Source organism: Seriola dumerili, unplaced genomic scaffold (assembly GCF_002260705.1).
Source record: "Seriola dumerili isolate Sdu_G_001 unplaced genomic scaffold, Sdu_1.0 BDQW01000035.1, whole genome shotgun sequence".
Lineage (NCBI taxonomy): Eukaryota > Metazoa > Chordata > Actinopteri > Carangiformes > Carangidae > Seriola > Seriola dumerili.
The window spans coordinates 447406-470938 of record NW_019174290.1 but is presented as its reverse complement, the minus strand read 5'-3'; the positions used below and the strand labels follow the sequence as shown (position 1 = coordinate 470938).

At 41.7% G+C, this 23533-nt stretch overlaps 1 protein-coding gene across 1 annotated transcript; it reads right to left on the bottom strand.

The window, feature by feature from the left end:
• Positions 1-461: 461 nt before the first annotated feature.
• Positions 462-15755, bottom strand: LOC111216525 (platelet-derived growth factor subunit A-like). The gene is made up of 8 exons (XM_022738052.1): positions 15425-15755; positions 15021-15117; positions 11144-11251; positions 10545-10738; positions 6552-6678; positions 5999-6094; positions 778-919; positions 462-474 (listed from the first exon to the last, which is right to left on the bottom strand). Exons 1-8 carry the CDS (start codon positions 15485-15487, stop codon positions 462-464), a joined length of 840 nt encoding a protein of 279 aa, XP_022593773.1. The 5' UTR covers positions 15488-15755.
• Positions 15756-23533: the final 7778 nt, after the last annotated feature.

The following is a 23533-nucleotide window of genomic DNA, read 5'->3' as shown; positions in this document are numbered from 1 at the left end:
TACACTCACCTAGAAAACATCTGGCTACTTTACATTGCATCACATTAATTTGTTAAACGTTAAAAAAGTTAAGGTAAAACTGCAGTGTACCTCACACTTAATAAATTAGATAGATAGATAGATAGATAGATAGATAGATAGATAGATAGATAGATAGAAAACATCTAAAAAGTGACTTCTGACCAAATTTCAAATGTTGCCCAAGGGAGTCCAAAAATCTCTATCTCTTTCCCTCCAATCATTCTTAGAGGTCTGACAAACCAAAAACAGTGGGAGCTTCTTCTTGTTTTCGTCTCTCTTAAAGGTACAGTACGTCCTGCAGCTTTTTCAGCCAGTAATTCATCATTTTCTGACTCATGTGTTCAGTAGATATCTGCTTCTCTCTCATCCTTCTGTTCTGCACAGTTACAGTATTTGGCTTAGGGAGGTGTGAGCTCTTATGTGGACCGGTGGCAGCTGGTTCACCTGCAGGCCCTAAAGGAGGAAAACAGGAAGGAGGAGATACACAAACAGAGGAAATGGCTTTGACCATCATGTTGAAATGGATTTGTTACGCTTCATAACAAGAAGAACGTAATGTCATACCCCTGCCGCACAAAGAAGCAGAGGTTAAACCTGGAGGGACAATATAATGGACACCAGCTGAAAATTAGCATCATGGAATAGCAGGTAATAACCATGTGAATTTAGAAATTGCTTCTTTTTTCTTTTTTTTTTTGCATCTTACTTTCACAGGAATTGTTCACATCACTGTTCATCACTGGAAATAAATCAAACCTCTTCACATGATCCAGAGCCAAAACATCAGCCTTGACCACACAGCAGTAAATCTTCATCCGACGATGCCAAACCTCAGCGATCTCTCCGTCCCGCCTGTATCCAGTGGGCACGTCTGATGGTGGGAGGTGGACGTGTTTATCTGAGTGTTCATAAAGCAGACACACTGACACATGGAAACGGGAGGAGGAAATCAGGGAGGAGAAGAGATAGAAAAAGACTTTTCCTCTTAATCAGGACTGAGTCTGACATCACTGCAGTAAAGACAGACAGTAGGAGGGTGAGAAGACACCGAGTTGATGATAATGCCATACAGGACTGACCTTGAATTCAAAATACTGGGCACTGGCCTGTCTTCATTAAGGTCAGAGGGCCTTCTTCGTCACGGTTGCGATCATAAACACATGGCTGAGGTCACGGGTAAAAGAAACCCCAATAACCGTTTCACATGGGAAACAAACACCGGCCCTGTGTTTTGTCGATTCATCCATCCGCCCCAACCTCCTCCTCACGTGGACTCTACATACTACGTCACCGCACATAGCATGAATGTGTGCAGCTAATTCCATGCCAATCCATCCAATGGCTGTGGAGACATTTCAGTGGTGACCGAGCGACCGACAAGTTTTTAATATAATACAAGAAATATCATGAGCGGAAATAATTCGTCAACACCATGACTGAGTTTTTCCACCTTGAACCAATGACAGTCTCATTAGAACAGATTCAGACAGCCAGGGTTTCATACGTCATATGACCTAAGGAACCAATCCTGTCAACTTTGCGGAGACGAGGGGTGGGGCAAAAATAAACCCGAAACCTTTTCAGTACAGAGAGCGAGAGTCTGCATTAGCACAACAGCTAACACTGTGTCAGCCACTGCCAGTTACAAGCTAACACACAACATAAACCAATAATTACGCTAATCGTTCTGATACGTCTTCTATACAGACTCCTCCTCCTCCTCTGAGTCTCTCTGATGTTTCCTCTGAACACTATTCATCTTGATACGCACTGCGTATCATTTTTTCCGGTTTATTTTAACATTGATTAAAACATGTCTGGAGGGGAACTTTAAGGCCATGTTCTCTGTGAGAAACTTTACACATTCAAGGACAAACCTCCATAAATGAGTGAAAAACGAATCAAACTCGGGATATTGGCAACAGCACCTGGAGGTGTTTATCCAGAAAAAACCCGCTGACCCACAATCAAATATACTTTCGGCTTCTTAATGGCAGAGTGTAGGAACCCTGAGGTTTGGTAATCTGATCTGAGATCTGCAGCCGAGGGGGGCGAGTTGGACTTCCATCAGCTTATATCAGGTTGTACTTGACCTGCAGAGCGTTCAGCATTTTAGCTAGCATGTTGTTAATCTGCTTAACTGAGCTTTAGAGCGAGATGGAGTTCCTCTCTCTGTTTCACACACACACACAGACCCACTTTTATCCAGTCTCACACACAAAGACACACTTTCACTGTCTCTGTTCCCCACACACACACACGCGCACACACACGCACACACACACACAGTGTTTTCATTTCCTCCCTCTCACCTTTCAGACCCTGTTACACAGTCTTATCCCCATCTGTCTCTTCTCTCTCTTTGTTCCCTCTCTCACAAACGACTGGTTTTTCAGTGCATTATTTCTACACGAGACTTTCTCTGTTTCACATTCACATGTTGGGTATTTAGCTGCACGCTGAGAACACGACAGATGAAACTACCGCACTACTACCTTTGTGTTGCTTCTGCAAACTTAAAAAAAAACCAAAAACCAAAGCTTTCATTTTTTATTTTTTGGTTAAGTCTTTAAAAACAGTGTCGTCTTTGTGCAGCTCGCAAAGAACCATTCAATTATGAAATTTATGTATTTAAAAGAAAAACCCACTCTGGTTATAGTGTTGGCAAGCCGTCTGCAGTTGGTTTTCACGGGTTCTCCAAGAGCAATATGCCAGCAAAGTGAGTTACGCAAAGAGACCTCAAGCCTGCATGAAGTCATCCGACCGTCTGTCTCGTCTGCTTTTTCACCACCGCAACAAACAAACATTTGTTTTGTCCTCAGTTTGTTATGAATGCATTCGGCTGTTGAAACACGTCCTAATAAGTGTTAAACGTCTGAATCATAAAGAGCTGATTGAGGCGGCTGCGAGCTGCGTGGAACCGCAGGGTAATAGCCCAAACAGCAGGTCTTGTGGGATGCCAGTAAGGGGCTGGAATGGCCTCATGGCTACGAGGTTCGGCTCCGTGGCTTCAGGTTTGGACGAGGGAAGAAAAAACATCATGTCTTCACCACCAAAAGAAACAAACCCGACAGTCTTCTCTTTATTTTGCTGTTTACTAATTGGCTGCTTTTCCCAAACCAGTGTAGTTGTTACGTAAAACCTATTTTACTATTGCCAATGCAACAAAAGCGATACTGTTCTGGTGTAAACATTTTATAAGCGTTATCTTCGTATGAATTAAATATTTATTGCATTTTTCTTTTTTTTTCATGTATTTAAGGTTGTGCATCATTATTATTTTGTAGATGAGCTGCATACCACCGCTCATTGTCCTTCACCTGGTGCCAAGTGTGTACAATGCAACAGTGATAAAAGTGTCTTTATGACAAATGTCTGCTACATTCATTACGGACTTTTGTGACAAGTTGTTGTGCAGGAAACTGTCACAGAAATGCTGGGTGTACAAGATGTGCTGTAAAATGTAAATTACATTTCGATATTGTTTTCATGGAACATCTTTCATTCATTCATTCATTTCATTTTTTTAATGTCAAAGAACAGTGGCGGATCTAAGACAGACTTTCCTGCCTGGCTCTCTTCTTTTGATGTGCTTTTCTATGATTCATCGTTGTGGCAAGACACGACTCTTTCCTACATCTAATTTCTTATTGATGATTATTTTCTTTCAAACATATGATTACAATGCAATATTATCCGTACTGTCAAAGACTAGTTAACACTACCTGCTTCTTTCTTTTTGAGTAAGTAGTTGGACTTCTAGTCACCTGTCACTCTAATTTGATGTTAAGATCACATCAATTATAATCAATAACCTCTCCTGGCAGGAAATATTTATGCATCATTTTGCATCATTACATGTGATTGTGCCTCATGAAAATATGTTTTGTTCTTTTGTTTTTTTTGTAAAGAAACAAGAGAAACACAGAGTGAGAGAACTTGCATCCAAACACTAATGAAAGTGGACACTAAATGAGCAGCTGACGGATGTGTCGTGTTTTGATATGAGGTCACTTTCTCCTCCACGTCAACCAGTGTCCGCGAGTGATGGGATGAGGTCACCTCTGAAAACATTTACCTTCCTCTTCACCGAGACCATTGTCATTTCCTCGACCCCGGTTTGGAATAACAACAGTAACTGTGCAACAAGAGTGAAAAAAAAATCACCTGTTAGCTGTTAGTAATTCCACTGTGTGTCCACGCGTCTCTCCTTTAGGACGGGATTGTGTGTGACGGGTGTGTGTGTGTGTGTTCCTCTCACTTAGAAATTCACAGGGGTTTTAGCTTCAGTATTATGATCCGCCAGATAATCTCTCTCTTTCTCTCTCTCACACACACACACACACACACACACACACACACACACACAAAGAGAAGCCTGTTCAGGTCCTCTTTCTGTTTTAAATGAAATCTTAAATCCTTCAGTCACACAAGCATTTTCTGACACACCAAAGTTCTTTGTTTTTTTTTTACGATCAACACTCCCACTTTGTTTTCATATAAATAGTTTATTAGTATCAGTAACATGTCAGGAGGATCTTTTCCCCTCCATTCTTAATGTGGATAACATACCTAAATAGAAACAGACAGCGATAGAAAATGAGAGGTTATAAAAATAAGAGGATATACTGTAAGTGCATATGTGAGTGTGTGCAAGTGTGTGCGAGTGTGTGTGTGTGTGTGTGTGTGTGTGTGTGTGTGTGTGTGTGTGTGTGTGTGTGTGTGTGTTCTGCTGAGGAAGAGTAAATCTTGGAGTACAAAACCTAATCCCAGTCACTGTTTGAAGAAAGGATTCCATCCAGTTTATAATCCGAGTCACTGAGCGGTTTATACCCTGGAGAAGGAACAAGACGCAGACAATAAGTCCTCCGGTATCCCAGAATCCACCTCACTTCTGCCAGTGTCCTGCATTTTCAGAATCTAATCTTTTTTCTTTTTTTTTCTCTCCGTCGAGGAATCACAGCGAGGAAACTTTCTTCGTGCCTGTGGTTCATTTCAGTTTGTCGGTCTCAGTTTGTTTTTTTGTTGTTTGTTTTTTTTTGTTTGTTTTTTTGTTTTTTGTTTTTTTGCAAAAAGCTTCCAGGTACTGTTGAGCTTCACATGAGTCAAACCTCCCAATCAAACCTCACTGGTCAAAAAATATCCCATCAAACCTTTCACAGTCACTCGCTGCCAGGTGGTGACGATGTTAGAGGCAAAAGGTGCTTGTTGTTTCCTCTCCTCCACTCCTTCATCTATCTTCCTCTCTTCACCTGATGCCTGTCGAGAGAAAGGTCGAGGTGAATACGAGGACAGATGAACTCATCTTTCTTAAACATAGCTCCTTTTCGCACCCATCACAAGATATTTTTTAGTGCTACATACAAAAACATGCAGATTTCTGTTGTAATTAAGCTCAGTTCACCTTCTCTACTCATCTAAGTTGTGAAGATTGGACCGTTTGCCAATGTGAGCTGTGCTGGATTCAGTATCTTTAAAAGTTTCAAATAAATGACGGAGCGATTCTTTGTTGACCGAGTGAGGCTGATAAAAGTCATGAAGTACTTATTGTTTTTCCCATTTAAGTCTTGATTAACGCTGAATACTGTATAATGTCCAAGAGTGCATGAGAACAGAAAGTCAAGATATTAAGTTTGGGCTTCCCTTTAATGTAAAGCATTTTGCTACATATTCACAGTTTCATGCAGTTGTTCTCAATGAAAATCAGAAATATAGAGAGACAGCTGGTGTGATTATTACTGTATGTCTGAATTGGGATCATCTTAATTTTAACAGTGGCTCATTCAGCACTTTGTGGTTAATTAGACAGATTTTTTTTGTGTGCTGCTGCAGCCTTTACGTTAAGTTGATGACGTTGTTATTTGAGAAAGTGAGCCGTGCGCTTCATGAATGACTTCCATCACATTTACACTCAGATGATGTTGATGTGACCTACAGAAAGTCAGCAGGAAATCACATGGCTGCTGCGGAGACTGACCCTTTGACCTCTGGATTACAGGACACTCCTGCAAGCCCTCCAGTGTAATATCACCTGGACTGATGTCATTCATTGTGTGATTTACAGTCAGATTCACTGTAGAAAAAAATTGTTGTTATTGCTATGAATGGATTTGTGCATTTTGTTCAGAGTGAGTAGACAAGTTTGTATTTAATGTCACAGATGCAAAGCTTCAATTAATGACCAGGCTACACAGACATTTCTGATGTTGGTAGCTGGCTGAGGTCCAGGAGAGAGATTTGTGTAATAGGGAGCAAGGTGTGTCGGTGTGTGTGTGTGTGTGTGGGTGTGAGGGGGTGTTTGTTGGCCTGAGGGAGGACTTATTCAGGCAAAGAGGAAAAACACAGTAAATACTTCAGATCTCTTATCAGCTTATTTTGGTGTCAGTAGACACATTCAGACAGGAGCAGCCTTCACATGTGAAATGAGCCAATGCACGCGCACACACACACCCACCCACACACCCACCCACACACACACACACCCACACCCCTACACAGCCACACATACACACAAGCAGCTGTATGCTCACCATTGTCTGTGTCTGAGTTTGGGCTGATGTGGCGTTTGTTGGTGCACATGCAATCGAGGTGATCCTCTAGCTTCACCTGCACCTCCCTCAGCTTGGGACGCCTCCGCACGTACTCCACCTTCGCCACCTGAAGAGAACGAGAGAGAGAGAGAGAGCGAGCGAGAGAGAGAGAGAGAGAGAGAGAGAATCAGATGAAGGATGTAAAAAAGTTTCAAATACCGAAAACACCAAAGTATGAGGAATGGAGGAAACAGTGTTTTTATCTGCTGTAACGGGAGCTGCAAACGCCTGGGGAAGTTCTCGCTCCAGCTGGAGACAGTGTTTTCAAGGAACTCATTAACCAGCTATAGCTGATGAAATCCACCAGCAACCGTCAACTCAGACAGCAAAGTCAACGGTCGCTGGCCAGAAATGAGAAAGCTGCTTCAGTGTACCTCTGCCTGAAATCAACAACCTACTGTTTCAAAAAAATCCCTACTCATGTCAGGAAACTGCATGTGCGCTGTGCCAGAACAGACAGCTTGACCGACCTAGCAACAGTAACCAAAGAATGAAGTGTCAAATAAAGATATTGATTTGGTGCAGTTTGGTGATCCTGCAAGAAATGACTAAGGGAGCGTCGAACGTTGAGCAGCATTTCAAACTGAATGCTAAAAGATGAAAAAATGTATTACATAAGCGCTACAGACAAAGTGCCTCTTGAGCTTGATATCTCCAAACGACAACTATTCTCTACTGTACCTGTGTAAACACACAGGTGAGTCTGCTCTTGTTTGGATGAAGTAGAGCATTAACGCTGCCAAGAGGTTTGACTTCACTGACACTAAGCGAGGCGTGTTTTGTTTTTGTATCACGACACGTCACACTCGCTGCTAACTCAGAATGTCTGAACCTACTCAAACAGCAGCAGGTCTGTCTTCATCTTACACACACACACACACATTTATAAACAGAAACCCGTGACCACATGCAAGCGTCCTGTAAACATACAGAAACAATGGTACACACACACACACACACACACTACATGCTGATGCTCACATGGAGGACAAGGAGCCAAGTCAGTGGAGCTTCAGGTCTGATTGCAAAACATCTCTGCTTCAAGTCTGAACAGACTCAGACACCGATGAGCAGAGACTGAAAAACACAGAGGTTCAGCTGAGGTGAGGAGCTAAAGCACCCAGCAGGCTTTAACATACACGACTGCGTTTTAAAGGGGAGAGTCCTGAGACCCTGTGAGGGGCTGCTCGAATTCAAAATCTCACTCTTTTATTATCTAAAAACCCCTAAATGTGTTTAGAGCTGTTCCCTTGAAGGTGGGGGGCAGAAATCTTGCATAGACAGGGACGAGATGCAATAACCATTCAATTGGGGATCACAGTGAATACCTCAGGTTGTGGTATGAGGAATGTTAAAGAGGGAAAAAAAGTGTGTAAGTTGCCTTACACACCTGGCCCATCACTGGATGAACTGGGCCGTCTCTTAGTTTGTCAGTTTTAGAAAGTGACAAAAATATTTGAGGGAAACTCAGTCACAGTCTGACATCGGACAAGGGGACGGGAGTTCAGGTGGATGATGGGCATGATGAGCCCTGTGTGTTTAAAGTTCAGGCACCAAGACATTTGCCTAAGATTAGGGAAAATTTGTGGTTTTGTTAAATGTCCCAAAGACTTGACCAGCAGGATTTGGATCAAAAGGTCGTCGGTTCAATCCCTGCAGCAGCAAGATACATCTGGGTGGGGAAAGTGCATATTGAACTCTATATGAAAGTATTTAAGGGGACAGGGCCGCTGGGTTGGAGGGCTGGATGCAGATCAACTGACTAACCAAGAGCCTTCCCTTCAGGTTCAGGTCACCAAGATAGTCTGGTACAACACCCGCATCCAGACCAACGTTGTAACAACCCGCTTGTCTATCACACACTCCAACTTACACTTGCATGTGCAAGACCCTGAGACACTTGAGGCAGTAACTTGCTCCAACCTGAAGGGCCAATCCATCATTATCCAGAGTACAACAGCCTCAGATTTGGAGGTAAACACTCTCACCTCACCTGCTTCACACTCACAGCCCGATACGGTAGCAGTGAGGTTAAGACTCTAATGCTAATGTTATTTTTCTTTCTCTCTCTCTCTTTGTCTCACATATGGACACCCCAGCTAAACCTTAGCCCTGCCATATCCCCTCTGGCTGTGTGCGAGTCCATCTTGCAATCGTGACCGTTTACCCTCTGAACGCTGGATCTCAGCACATGTGAGTGACTTTATTTTTGATTTCCTCTGTAAGCAGACGAAGGACGGGTCCTTTCATCTCAGATTGTGTATCAGCAGGCCAAAGCACAGAGAATCAAGTTCGCCCTCTCCTCCTCTTTCTCCACTTTTATACCTCTTGACCTCTGGCAACACACACTAATTCCTATTCTCATTCCTCCATCATTCACTCTTCTTATTGTCCACTCACTCACTCTCAACGCCTGCTTTTTAATCTTACTTATCTTTTACATGTAGGCCCAGTTAAGAGTTTTGTCTAATTAAACACTGGTAACATAGTTCAAAATGTCTTTTCCACGAGCATAATTGAAACTTCCATAGTAGTGATGGTGAATCCATAAATCAACCTGTGCGATGACTGTGCATCATCCTGCGCAGACACATGCTACATGCACTAGTTAATGTTATGTTCAAGATTTAAAAGTGCATCTTGGATACCTTTCCTGTGTGCAGAACAGCCCCACCTACCCAACCCACACACACCCACACACACACACACACACATACACACACACACACACACACATACACACACACACACACACACATACACACACACACACACACACAAACACACACAAACACACACAAACACACACACCTTGGTTCAGCTTCCCGTTGGCAGGGTGTGACTGTGAACCAGTTGGGATTTAGTGAGTCTTATTTCCAGCTCTGGCAGAGATCAAAAGGAAGCTATTATGTTCTTGAAGTAACTCACTGCCAGACTCTCCGTCACCGACACACACACACACACACACACACACACACACACACACACACACACACACAAACAGCAACACAATAGTCAAGCTAGGGAGAGTAATTGTTTTTGGCAGGTGTGGAGTGTATACCTCCAGTAGTAAGTGGTTGTGTGTTTACATGCCATCATTAGTTCTGTGTGTGTGTTCAAGGTCGAGGCCACTAAAAGACAAATAACAAAGGGCTTTTACAAAATGTTTGTAGAGTGATTAACGGTGTTTACGAACAACATGCCAACATGTCGAAATAGTGAGAATAAAAGTTTAGAAAATTACATTTGCTTCCTCTACTGTCTTTTTGTTTGTTTTTGTTTGATACTTTCATACTATTTATGTTTGTATGTATCAGTTTATCTCACCACAATAAATATATAATCAGATTTATGATTATGAAGTGAGCAGGGCTGTAGGTTAATTGTCTGTACTGCTGGTTGGGCACAAGAATCTATGTCAGAAAAAGACTTAGGTATGATTGCTCATATTGGTATTTTTGATAGGAGGTTCTTCCTGCACTGGAACAAGCTTCAGATGAAAATAAAGTTAGTTTTAAAGCTACAACATGCAAGTTCTGGAAATCAAACTAGCGCTAGAATGAGACTCAAAAGGAAACCACTCTGTTCCTCCCACCCTTCCTTCTCCCGGCTCCATTATAATCGTTGTTGTGTTGCTGTCTAAGCTAGTGCAGGTATGGGAGGTTGCTAGCCTGTAATAGTAATACTGTTATATTAGTTATAATACTAGCATGAAGCTGGTATTGGCTAGAATTTTTCTTATAAGTGTTTGTACCAAACTTGACCAAAGTCCCTCAAGGTGTAACTGAGCTATCACGTTCATGAGGCCAAAACCATGTTTTGTAAAAGTCACCATGAGCTTGACCTTTGACTTTTCACCAAATTCCCAAAAGATTCTTTCGATGTCAACACATTTTCAAACATGTAGAGCAGAAGCATCTTTTTGTTTTGTACCTTGACCGTGCGGTGGTGCTTGCGGGACGCCTGGCACCGCATGTTGCTGGTGTTGCAGCAGCCAGTGCAGCGTTTCACCTCGACGCAGGGCGGCCAGATGATGAAGTTGGCCGAGGTGGGGTCCACCTGGCTCCTGGGGATCTCATAGATCGTCGTCCGCACCTTACACACCGCTGGCAAGGCCTCTTCCACCACTGGAGGGGAACAAAGAGGTCAAAGGTTATAGAAGTTTGGCATGAAACAGACGTTAGACCCAAATATCACTTCTACCCACCTGCTGTTCCATCTTCTATACTAGAGCGATGGAGAACTCCTAGTGCTATGCTAAATTACAAATCAACATGAAAATGTACGATTTATATTGATGGATTAGATTCTCATCGTTTTATTCATTTTTAATTCACGTAAGATTATACAACTGAAATCTAAAAAACATGGCATCTCCACGGCAATGGGTGTTAAAGGGTTAACATTTTATTACACAGGGTATTATGCAAATGATGTCAATGTGAAATAAACCAACTTTTTGTGTGTGTGTGTGTGTGTGTGTGTGTGTGTGTGTGTGTGTGTGTGTGTGTGTGTGCGTGTGTGTGTCTTACCAGTGCTCCTCCTGTGTCTGGTGGGCGTGTGTGCTCTCTTCAGGTCAGGGAAGCTGTGAGAAAAGTCCTTGTGGTAGCGGTGTTTGGTCTCCTCGATCACCTCGTTCTCTGGGCAAAGACAAAACAACACACACACATTCAGACATCACACACGCTCTCACTGTTAACAAAACCATTCAAGAATATTCCCAGATCCTTTAGGTCAAACTCACCGACACACTGAGACTTGTTTGAAGGAAAAATCACATGTAAGAAGTTCATTTGCTTGGAAGCATGAACACTTAGAAAATGCCAAAGATATATCCTCATAAAACTGAAAGAAAATTTGGTGTAAAAGAAGATGAAGGGGTCTCCTGAAACATTAGATCTCCTCCTCTTGGGACCATTCATATCCACATTTAAACTATGAAAATCTTACAATAAATTTCAAGACATCTTGATACAGACTAAAGTGTTGATCAAAGCAAAAGAGGAAATGGTTATTGAGACGTTGCGATCACTGACCGACCAACAACAAACAAAATAAAAAAAGTGAGAAGAGTAGGATGTTTAAGTTGTTTGTTGCAGACATCTTTCAGGTCTCTCCTGATCAGAGCTTAACCTGGTTATTCTAACTGAGTTACGATGTTTATACGTGTCAACGGGTTACTGGGTTCTCTGTAAGTAAACGTAGCAGGTGAGACCTAATTCACATAAAGACACGGATACACACACACACACACACACACACACACACACACACACACTGCATCAGGAGTTCACTGAGGTCACTCGTGGGTCAGACAGAAATCTATGGCAGAGAAAACGTTGTTTTGTTCAGCCAGGACTCAAATCACTTTAAATCAGAGTCTTTGCTTTCTTGAGTGTTTAGAAACTTTCCTTCTTTCTGAGTGTTTGTGTGGAGAGTCAAACTGAACTTTTATCTGAGTTTGATGCATCTGTGTTGCTTATCTCTGTGGTTGGATGTTGCCTATCCAGCTTTAACTCAGCTCACATAAAACAGTAGTGGCAGCATAACATAAAATGTATTATATAAGTAATATATGGAAGTCTGATGATAAACTGACTCATCCTGAGCAGTGAACAGTTTGTTTGCAGTTTCATCTGTTTTTTTTGTTTTTATCTAAACCAGAAATATTTATCTATAATCTTAAAACTCACGATAATCTAAACTCAGTCCTCACAGTTTCTATAATACCAGTTGACAGGTTGTGTTTCACATTCTTCCTTAGCATCATGATGCGACTTGAGTGTTTGTGGTCACATAATCGTATTATGAGGACAAAAACCTGTTCAAACAGTCACATTGTGGAAGCTCCCCTCCCATCTGGGGACAGAACGAAACCTTTTATTTTAGAGTTAGGACTTGGTTATAGGAGGATGAATGTAAATGGTGATTGTGTGTATTTCACAGCATAAATAAACAGAAGGAATCTGAGTAGTTGTAGAGTGCAGTCTCTGGTGACGCTCCCAGTCCATTCATTGACTATTATGCTTTAATTAACAGCACATACACGAATAAATTAATCTTCAACCTCGACAGGCTGTAAAATCCAAGCTGATGCTTATGTTTCGTTTAGAGATGGCTGATTTTACCCATGACAGCAGGCACGTTTTTTTTTTTTAAACCAAGCTCCGCCTCTGTGTGTTTGTACATCATGAGATGTTCTATTCAAGTGTTTCTTTCTTTATGGTGTTCGCGGCTTCATCAAACCATTTCAGTCCTCAACACTGCCAAACCAAACGATATCCACAGACTATTCAGAGGAAATAAGTTCTGACCAAAGATTATGTGTGTGTGTGTGTGTGTGTCTGTCTGTGTGTGTGTGTGTGCATGTGTGTGTGTGAGAGAGAGAAAGATCCCTGGAAATCACCATAAACGAGGTATTGGCAGGACTGTTTTTATTTGATAGTGAATACCAAACCTCACACTTCTTTTCGAGATTGTGTGTGTGAGTGTGTGAGTGCACCCGTCACTCTTAGTGCCTTGTGTGTGAGCAAGCAGTCACGCACACACGCCTGCCTACATACACAATGTGCTTCTGAAACCCAACAAAGTCCTCCTCCGACATCTCCGTCTCTCTCTCTCTCTCAGTCTGTGCATCTCTCGCTCGCCCTGACATGCAGGAATTTGAGCATGAATTATACATAGCAACACAGCAGCCTTCCAGCGAGCCCTGCTCTCAAACCAATAATGGGCAGCATGACAACAGCATAATGAAGTGAGCCACTTGACCCCCACCGAGCCGGGGAGCCGTCACACTCGACATTTGCATCTCAATGATGCCAGGATTAATGGTGGCACCGCTCAGAGCCGCAGACATTAAAAAAATGAATCAACTATTTTTCACAGGCGACGAGTTCAGAGCAAAAGACAAGTTTCTGTGGCAGAAATTTAAGAGTCTGACTCAAGGCATAGATTCAATTAAGCCTGTTTTATGCCACAGTTATTTCCTCCTTTTTCACCTCGCTGATTCAGTGTGTTCTGATTTATTACCTTGATAATGAGAACTGGCATCTACTGTTTACTGAAGGCAAGAGTTGCAGCCAATTCATTAAATAATGTTTGTTTCATTTTACATTTTTCCCTTAACTTGAATCTAACTGCTCTCTCCAGCTAACTACAATGCTTCAGATGAGACGGACAGAGATGTCACATTTTTTAAAATGAAAAAAAAAAAAAAAAAAAGTTTTACAAGGGATTTTTTTATGGTTCAGAGACTCTTTTTTTCCTTCTGTGAGTGTCATGTATTTGACGGGCAGCAGAGGAATAATGTGTACTTTGATATGGAAACGTTTATGGGAATCAAAAACACTGTTTCGTGTAAGCTGTTTCTTTAATTTTAACTGAGTTAATGGCAGTAAATGCGTTCGTTCCTCTGACTGAAAAAAATTAGGCAATTGCTCTAAATATTCAGACTCTCTGGTGACACCAGCAGGAAGTTCAGATACAGAGTGAAAACTAAGACCATCAACACAAACTAACGGCTAAAGTTGTAGCATTGCACTTCCATAAAGTTTGAGGACTTGCAAGGCGCCATTTTAAAAAAGAATGGTCAAAATCAGTGCTGCAGCGTTGTCCTTAGTATAGGTGAAGCTCCAACACACTACAGTTCCCATAATGCAATTGCCTCTTTATTAGATCCTCCATGCCTAGTAAATGCTCACAGCTTTAAAACTCCACACCATCTGAGGTTTCTAATGCAGGCATCCCTCCAAAAACCTTTAGTTCCAAGTCCAAGACCTGACACCTCTGCTGACATCACTGTGACATCATGTTTTTTTTTGTTTTGTTTTATACTTTAACCACAGAAGACATTATGCTATTATTCTGACTTCACATAACCAATAAACTGGTTTTTAAGCACAAAACTGGTAAAAACATTTTCTTCACAAATGTACAACTCATTCCTCGCTTACGATTAACAGCATCTGATAAGTCAAAGTAAACTCAGAGGTCAAGGATGGTGCAGAGATCAAGACTCCAGTAATGAGATGAGAGGACAGCATCCTCTCACTATGCAATCAACAAGATGCAACTAATACCTCAATTCAGTCTTTCAAGAAACAGACAGAAAGGGAAGCAGCAGCCCTGACCAGCACATGCAAGTTTGTCAGCCAGTGACACACTCTGCATCCACCTACACCACTTTGTGTTCTTTCCGGCTGCAAGATGACTTTGATGCTACACACATTTTATCAATGGGCTTTTACTTTGAAAAACAGCGGAGTAGGTGCTTGTACATTGTGCTCATGTAATATCCACAAACGTCATATGAACTGAATTTTCTATGCTTGCTGCATAACTTAATTTTACAGTAATTCTCTAATCCAGCTCTTAGGAGTGAGAGAGTTGTATTATAATGAAGCGCTTTACCTACGGAGTCTATCTCTAGCAGCCGCTGGAGGTCGCTGATGCTGCGGATGTCGCTGCGGGAGAGCCGCTCCAACAGCTCCCGGGGGAGAGGAGACTCCTGCGGGGAGAAAGTCAACGAGACAGCCGTTTTACTGGGTATGGAGTTAGGAAGCTTCGCCTGTTGGTGCGCAAAAGGACACAGATACATACAGTCATCACAAATCTGAAAACAGCTCCACAAAGCCGGTTAAACCGACAGCAACGATGCCTAACTGAGCCAAGGACAGTAGAAACACGTGCGTAATTACGCAGACATCATTTTAATCCGTTGCATTATTTTTCTCTTTGAGTTGCAACAAATGTCTACCACATCTGACTGCAACCAGCAGCATCTATCAACCACCACACACTTTCGCCCGGTTTACCTCAGCGACGGTGCGTAACAGGCAGAGGCAGCCGGCGAGGAGGTGGTAAATTGCGGGTCTCATCTCCTCTCAGATCCGCTGCATAGGCACCAGGACGAGGCGATGGTCCACTGCAGGAGCTGGGCTGTCGCTCCCTGGCCTCGGGAGCCCAGAATCATCCCTCGGGAGAACTGGCCACCACCACAGCCTCAGTAAAAGTGCGAGCCAGGAGCTTATAAAACTTAAATGATCTTTAAACTCCTGAGTGAAATGCGGTTGAGGCAGAGACTCAAGCTTATTCTGCTCCTGCATTCAGTGTAAATCACTGGAGGTGTGAGAGAGGTTGATTTCCAAAGTAATATTAAAATGACCATAAAGCAGGTTTAAGTCCAAGTCATCGAACAATGAAACCTAACTGAGGTAAAGTTGATGTCCAGCTGCTCTTCGTGTTGGAACAGGTGTCCAGCGGAAGAACGAAAACTTTTCTTTTACATTCAAACATCCAACAATATCCATCATTTTGTCCTCAGTATAATCCGTTCCAAATCAAATATGTGTGTATCCTGCAGCGGTTGAGCATCTTGGCACTTTGTCTGGGCAATTCATCAAAATTTGTTAAATCCTTTAATTTGAAAATTCCAGAAATGACCTGAGCCAAAAAAAACGAATGGCGTGAAAGAGCGAGAAAAAAAGAGAAAAAACTCTCAGACCTCAGGCCCAGAGGAGTTTGATGTCCGCTCCCCGCGGTCGTGTGATCTCCGGGGTGAATGAAGTCGAGATGCTTTCAGTCACAGGATATAGCTGTGCGCGTCCCCGTGGCAGTACACCGAGAACGCGCTTTGCATAAAAGACGACAGAACATTGTAGACAGGCAGCAAACTACAGGAAACAATCACAGCTGTATTACAACTGTAATAAAAAAAAAAATAAAAAGTCCTGATGATAATGATAAACTTTAATTTTGTACATCACTAAGGACTGAGCCACAAGTAATAACTAATAATTAACTCTCTTTGTGGAGGTTAACTCATAGCCTACCTAGAAAAACATTTTGTGAATAAGTTGCTCAGAAAGTCAGTGGCCCCACTTCTCCCCTAAATTATCCTCCTCTCCTCTGTGTGTGTGTGTGTGTGTGTGTGTGTGTGTGTGTGTGTGTGTGTGTGTGTGTGTGTGTGTGTGTGTGTGTGTGTGTGAGCGGTAGATTAGTGACCGTGTCAGTGTTTAATTGCTGTGTAATAAAGCTCATTAATGAGTGTCCAGACAGGGAACTGACTGCCCTGAGAAAAAGAGGTAGAGAGAAAGAGAGAGAATTTTGTTGGAGTTATATGCAAGGGTCAAGGGTTCACCAAACTAAAATTCATCACTTACAACAGCTTTTCAAGTGGTGTGTGAACAGGAATCTCTGGAACCCACGAAACAAAGAAAGGATGGATGCAAAACTGCGGACTAAATGTTGGCGGGTCACACACTTTTGAGCCAGCTATTGACAGCGTGAATAATGACTGTTGTTTCTGAGAAGCAGAAGCAGACAGACGTTGACTGTTGTTCGCATCCTGACTTACACCAACAGTAAACTTTGCTTTTTTTTTTTTTTTTACCATGACCAAAAACTTTCCCTAACCTTAACCATGTCGTTTTAAGTTGCCAACCCTTCCAAGCCTTATAAACTGAGGAGGTGGTGGAGTGGGTGCCAAATTAGACAAAGCTTGCATTGGTCGCACTGGAAGGTAATTATTAACAACTTGTTTTGTAATGTAGTTTTGGGAACTTGTTGACATCACCACTCAGCATAATAATAATTTAAAGAAATGAAAGGAAATCAATATCTACATCAAAAGTAGCCAGTCAATCTAAGGAGTTGTGGTACACTTTGTGTGGTTATGGATGGCAGTGGTGTTATGGTCGTGCAGTTTGTAGTTAATGACCATAACCATGCAACACCACCGGTATGGTCCTTTAGTGTGTGAGAATCTGTGACACGAAAAGCAGTTTGCATTCATCCATTTCTTAGTGAAGCAAATTGCTGAGGGAATGTAAACGACTTCAACAGAGCTAAAGCTTCATAAAGCGGCGCTGGAATCTGGAAATCCAGCCTCAAGCATTCAAACAAGCACGTACACATTTACTCTCCCTCTGTCTGTCTCACTTTCTCATGCACAAACACACACATGCACGGCTGTTTACACAATATCCTTAATTCAACCATACACATGTAGTTATTTAAAATGAGTTAATCTGACTCAGTGTTACAGGTTCCTGTGAGGACACATAAACGAGAGCTAGGGAGGGGAAAAGGCGAGAAGGGAAAGTAGGAAGGGAAAGAGGAGGGGAAAGGAAACTGTGAGAGAGTGAGAGCAAGAGAAGCAGAGATAAGAAGCTTGTTGATACCAAGATGAAGCCTATTTGGATGAAAGAAGATGACAGTGGGGCGACTGAGCGCATGAGTGTGTAGAAAATCCAGCCTGTGTTGGACCAAACACTCCCCCAATTAAAGCCCATTTATCCTGACAGAGGCTAATACCATCACAACAGAAATCCACCTCTGTCTTTCTCCCTCTCTCTCCCTTCATTCCCCCTGAACAGCTTCAGTGCACCCAACACACACACAACACCACACACCACACAAACACAACAACACACACACACACACACACACACACACACACACACACACACACACACACACACACACACACACACACACAGACAAAGAACCGGAATGATGGAGGGGAAATGGGTCAGAACCGATTTGGATTTTGAAAGGCCACACTCGTGCCGTGACGCTGCTGTCACTTCCTCCTGGCAGCAGCTTCTCCTGTGATGCATCCCACTCGTTCTGTTCTGTCTTCTTTTTTTTCTTCTTCTCTTCTGTTGTTTGTTGTTCTTTGGGCCGGTTCCAGCTCCCTGCTATCAAGCTAAAGTGTGACAGTGTTACAGACAGAGAACAGAAACATTTAGTGCAACTTCGAAAATGCACCGGTAACATTTTATGGGAAAGTCAGTTTTTCTTTAAAGCCCTGGTCACACCAGAAACACACTCTCAAGACAACTTCCGATGGTATAAAGCAGGATCCACAGGTCAGTGTTCACCAAGGGTTAATGTGAAAAATTTGTGCAGATTTGTTTTCTCCCAGCAAATTTATCCATTGATTGTGGCCATTGAAATCTCCAAATCACTCCTTCACTAATTCCTGCACAATATACACTCAGTAGATGAATCTATAGTAAGCAGTAAATTAAGATTCTAGATACTCACAGGAATAGAGTTGCATGTTCGTTTTTGCATCTATAAAATGCGAGACACTGCATTGTTGGAGTGTTACCAAAAAACAAAAACATACTATAAAATTCAGTGGACGCTACTTTTCTGTTCCTTTTTCGGGATCTTTAACGGCACTAAATGTGAATAAATGTCACAGTTTGACACTCAAATACTGTAAAATTGTGGATAGTAAATATAGTGCAGTATATAGTAAATAGTGGGTGATTTCTGACGTAGCTTCTGTGAAAAAAAATGAGGCAATCCCAGTAAAAATGTTTGCATCGCACGTGTTGGTGTGCATCGCTCTCTGAAACATTGTCCTTTTTGATGTTTCCACTCGGGGTGTCAAAGTTGTCAATTCAACACATATGGCCTTTAAAAGTTTTGTTTATGCTAAAAATGTTCTATGTGTTTAGATATTTCAATTTTATTGTGTAAGGTATCAGTCATCACTAAATTAAATTTTTGATTTAACTTTAATTCAACATTGGTATTGTTTTTATATATTTTTTTATTTGTTTTTTTTTACTCTAAGTGAAAATTGAAACTGTGTGAGCCTTTCATTGTGTTTAAAAACCTAATAGTTACATTATGAAACACTCCATATGGTCGTCAAGATAAAAGTAGTTTTTCATCCAAAAAAAGCTTTATACAGTCTCCTCCTCCTCCTCCCCCTTTTTCTCCCACATAAATTTCCAAGTGGAGTAGATATTTTATAGTAGTCTATTTATAACAAGCCAGGGAAAAGCTTGCTGTATCACATTTTGTTTCTGGTACAACTTTTCCAGCTCCTTTCCTGGAAGCACACTGACATACACACAGTTTGCACCATACTGGGGTTTGGGGACCTTGCTCAGGAGCACTTCAGCAGCGTCTGGCACAGTCTATGCCAGCAAAAGCTTTCCCACCAAACATACTGTCCTGTGGGAGAGGGAAATGCCACCAATGGGAACAGAGTAAAATGAAAATATAACAGTCAGATTTTGGGAGGAGGGTGTGGGAGATATGAGCAGCAATAGAAAAAAAGAGAGTGTTTAAGAGACATAGAGGCAGTAAAAGTTAATCCAGCAAGGGATAAAAACTTTTACGAGCAGGGTGGGGGTTAAGGGCTATCCCCGAATTAATTCACAAAACCAAGCACATGGTGGAAAAAACCCTTTATACACAATTTTCCCTCCCCTTCTCTATTCAATCCAGCCAACATTAATTATTAAAGCCTTTTCGAAAGAAAGTCAGAATGGATTTCACCGTTAAACCCAGAGTAAGTCCACTATTGGACACCTGCCAAAACCTATTGTGCGAAGCATGAATGTTTGGTCATTGGCCAACTGCAGATTTATCCTGGATTACCATCTCAAATATGCCGGCATTTACCTATATGTAATGCTACCCCCCACACACCCCACCCGTCTGTTCATCACAGGCCACAAGGCTCGGAGAGAATGCTTTATTTAGGTCTGTTTGGGAAAGAGAAAACACAGGGCCCTTGTGCTGGTAGGACTCGTAGTAATGAAGACAGAGAGTCATCTTAACGGGACGGGGCATACAGTAAGTGCCGGACCTCCCACCAATTTGATTCAGATCTACTATGCATTAAACACTGGCCTGGAAAGCACTACGACAGCTCATTCTACAACAAATGTTGCATACATTTCTAGTTTTAATACTTAACTAAAAGATATAATATTGTTTCTCAATCTGTATGTTTGCTGAAAAACACGTGGAGATAGAGAATCATGAGATACAAAAATATTCTTAGATTTTACAGGAAAAAGAAAGACAGGGATTTAGTTGTAAAAAAAAAAAAAAAAAAAACATTGAATAAAGAGTTTTTGACTCATTGTGCATATAACGAGATAAATGAATGACTTCACTATGTAATATCAAAGTAGGTATTTCCCTTAGCTTTTAAAAGGCAAAAACATTTCTGCAATAACACTGACTGGTGCACGGGCATCCGATAAGTGAGCAACAGGCCGGAGGATGTCGTCCTTCTGATCGGATGATTAACCAGTTACATTCCAGAGTGGCTGAGCTCAAGAGAAACTGAACTGTGTGATTCAGCTTCAGTGTTAAACTCTTATATTAAAGCTTACCTTAACTATACACTGGATCGTTGCACACTTTGATGGAAACATTATCATCAGTGATGGAGGACCAGGCCGGGGACCACAAGGTTGCGTCTGTCAGCCGGCTGGGAAACTGCAAGAGAGGACAATAACTCAGTGAAACTCCTTCCTTTACAATGACCAGTGAGATGACCTTGAGCAAGGCGTTGGTTTTACAGGGCAGCTCTCTGGTGTGAATGTGTGTGTGAATGTGAAGCAGGGCTGTGTGACACTGATAAAGAACACATGGTTAGTTAATCTTGACTGGAAAAATTAAAAAAAATTGTGGAATAACAATGTATTCATTATAGAAAAATGATGTAATATGTGAACTAAAAATATGTGAACTAAACAGAGGAATGTTTCTATGAGGTGACAGACATGTCTCTGCCTCCTTATCAGAGGCCTAAGACAAAACATCACAATGCTGATCCTGCCTGAGTACTTCCTGCACTGTTACCAGGGTTCCCACATGTTCTTAAACATCAACTTCAAGGAGTTTCCGTCAAATTCAAGGACCCAACATGGCGTACTTTGACACACGTATCAAGGTTGACCATTGTTACAACACTAAGATTTTTTATAATGGGAAACAGCAGGCTATACAAAAGCTCTTGCACATTATGAACATTAAGTAAGAAATTAAAATATCAACCAAACTTTAATTTAATTTAATTTTAACTTAATTTTCAAAAACTTTCAAGGCCTTGATTCATTCATTTTCAAATTCTGCTGCTTCCACAGGTCTAGTTCAATAGACGAGGCAGCAACAGCAACAAGGCTACAAGGAAATGACCCTCACACAACAGATTAACAGTCCACTTACTGGTTAACTTCCCGCCATGTTTCAGACAGGAAATATTAAAGTAATGATCCATGACATTAAGGAAGCTTTCCTCATCTCTGCCTCTGATTGACAAAACACAGTTCAGTTTGGTTCAGCCGAGTAAACATAACAGAAAACTGTCATAATCTCTCTCCACTTCAGATGCTCCATCAAGAAACTGAAACAGAGAAAAACTTTTCCTGGAGTGAGGAGCACTGCAGAAGCCAAAGAAACAAAACGCCTCATGCCAGTGGCGAAGGTTAAGCTCATCTCAAGTTTTGGAGCTTAATAAACTTAATTGGTATTGTTGCCAAATGGATTAGATTTCTGTTGACTTAAACACCATCGAGTAGGGTTTTGCAGGAAAATTATATACTTAACACTGCAACCACTGAAAATACATGGACACAGATGTGGCAGAGATGAGCCCCATTTATCTTAAGAGTAATAGCAAGATCTTTGTCATTGCATCACCATATCTATCACTACCCAACAATTTAATAAATGTGCAGTATTTTAAAACACATAATCTCTTTTTTTTATTCAAAATGGAAAATGAAATTCAGAGTCTTTCCAAACCATTTTAAAACGTGTAAATCTTTAGACTTCGTAAAGAGCCACAGTTCAGGGACATAATGTGGGTAGAGTATCACCTGGCCCTCTGAGACATTCACCTTTGTTATCTGTGCAGATTCATCTTCTTCATCCAGGTTAGTACGTCATGTCAAAATAAAAAGTTCCTCTGGACTATAGAGTTGAAGATGTCCCACTGGGTGTCATCAGTTCATCATCATCACCGGCTGGTGGGGATTGCCATGGTGTTTCATCAGTTCATCATGGCTGATGGGGACAACCATGATGCTACATGGAAGACAGCAGAAGATGATAACGTTCACACAAACACACAGTGCAGTTATTAACACAGAAGGATCAAAACACAGTTAATTGCAGATCGCCAAAAGCTTTTGACCAGCTGATCACTGGTTTGATTCTGAGGTAGGTCAGGAAAATTTGAGTGGGATGGTGAAAAAAGAAGAATTTTCTCATCCCTTCCTATGAATGCTGAGGTGCTCTTTGTTAAGGCACTACTTCCCATTCCTCAGCTGCTCCAGCAGAGCTGCTCGTATAGCAAATGGATCAGAATGTGGCCGTTCTGGACAGTTTCCACGTATGAATGTGTGCGATTATCAGGGAGGTTATTCCTTAAAAACAGCAGTCGTATTCAGCTAATCCACTTTGGTTTCGATTTTTTTTTAGGTCAAATACGTTGTGATGTTAAGATCATGATGTGCACAACCCTACATATTGATCATATCTGTCAAGCCATAGCTAAATGTTTTCCTTCATTTTGTCAGTCCCAATGCTTTTTGAAATGGATGTACTATACTCCAAAATATTTATAGCATTTGTTTGTCTTTTAATTGTCTGCTAATGTGTCCCCAGACTGATACTCTCCCACTTCCAGCCAGCTGCAGCAGAAGGTTAACACCTCTTCCCTTTTCCTCTTCCTCCAATTCTATCACCTCTCCTTCTGATCTTTGCCAATTGATTTATATGATAAGGTGATGATCAACATACCCGTGGTCGACGCAGCTGGGGCTGAGTGACAAACAAAAAAGCAAAAAAAAAAAAAAACAGAAGAAAACAAGACAACAAAAACCACTCTTATTTGGATTGACAAGGCCTGTCCAGCTGACAGCTGTTAGGGAACTTTGACTGTGTGAAAACAGGCGCCGCTGGATCATTTGACCAGTGGAACATTTGATTCAAACGTTCGTCCGTCCCCAATTGTTCATCGTTTCAGTTGGGAGACTTTAATCTCCTCTGCGGAAATAATTGGGAGGCAGTGAGGGAGTTAATTGTGTTTTCCACTGATGAATCATCAGGAAGTGTTGGTGAACCCCGCTGACCACACACACACACACACACACACT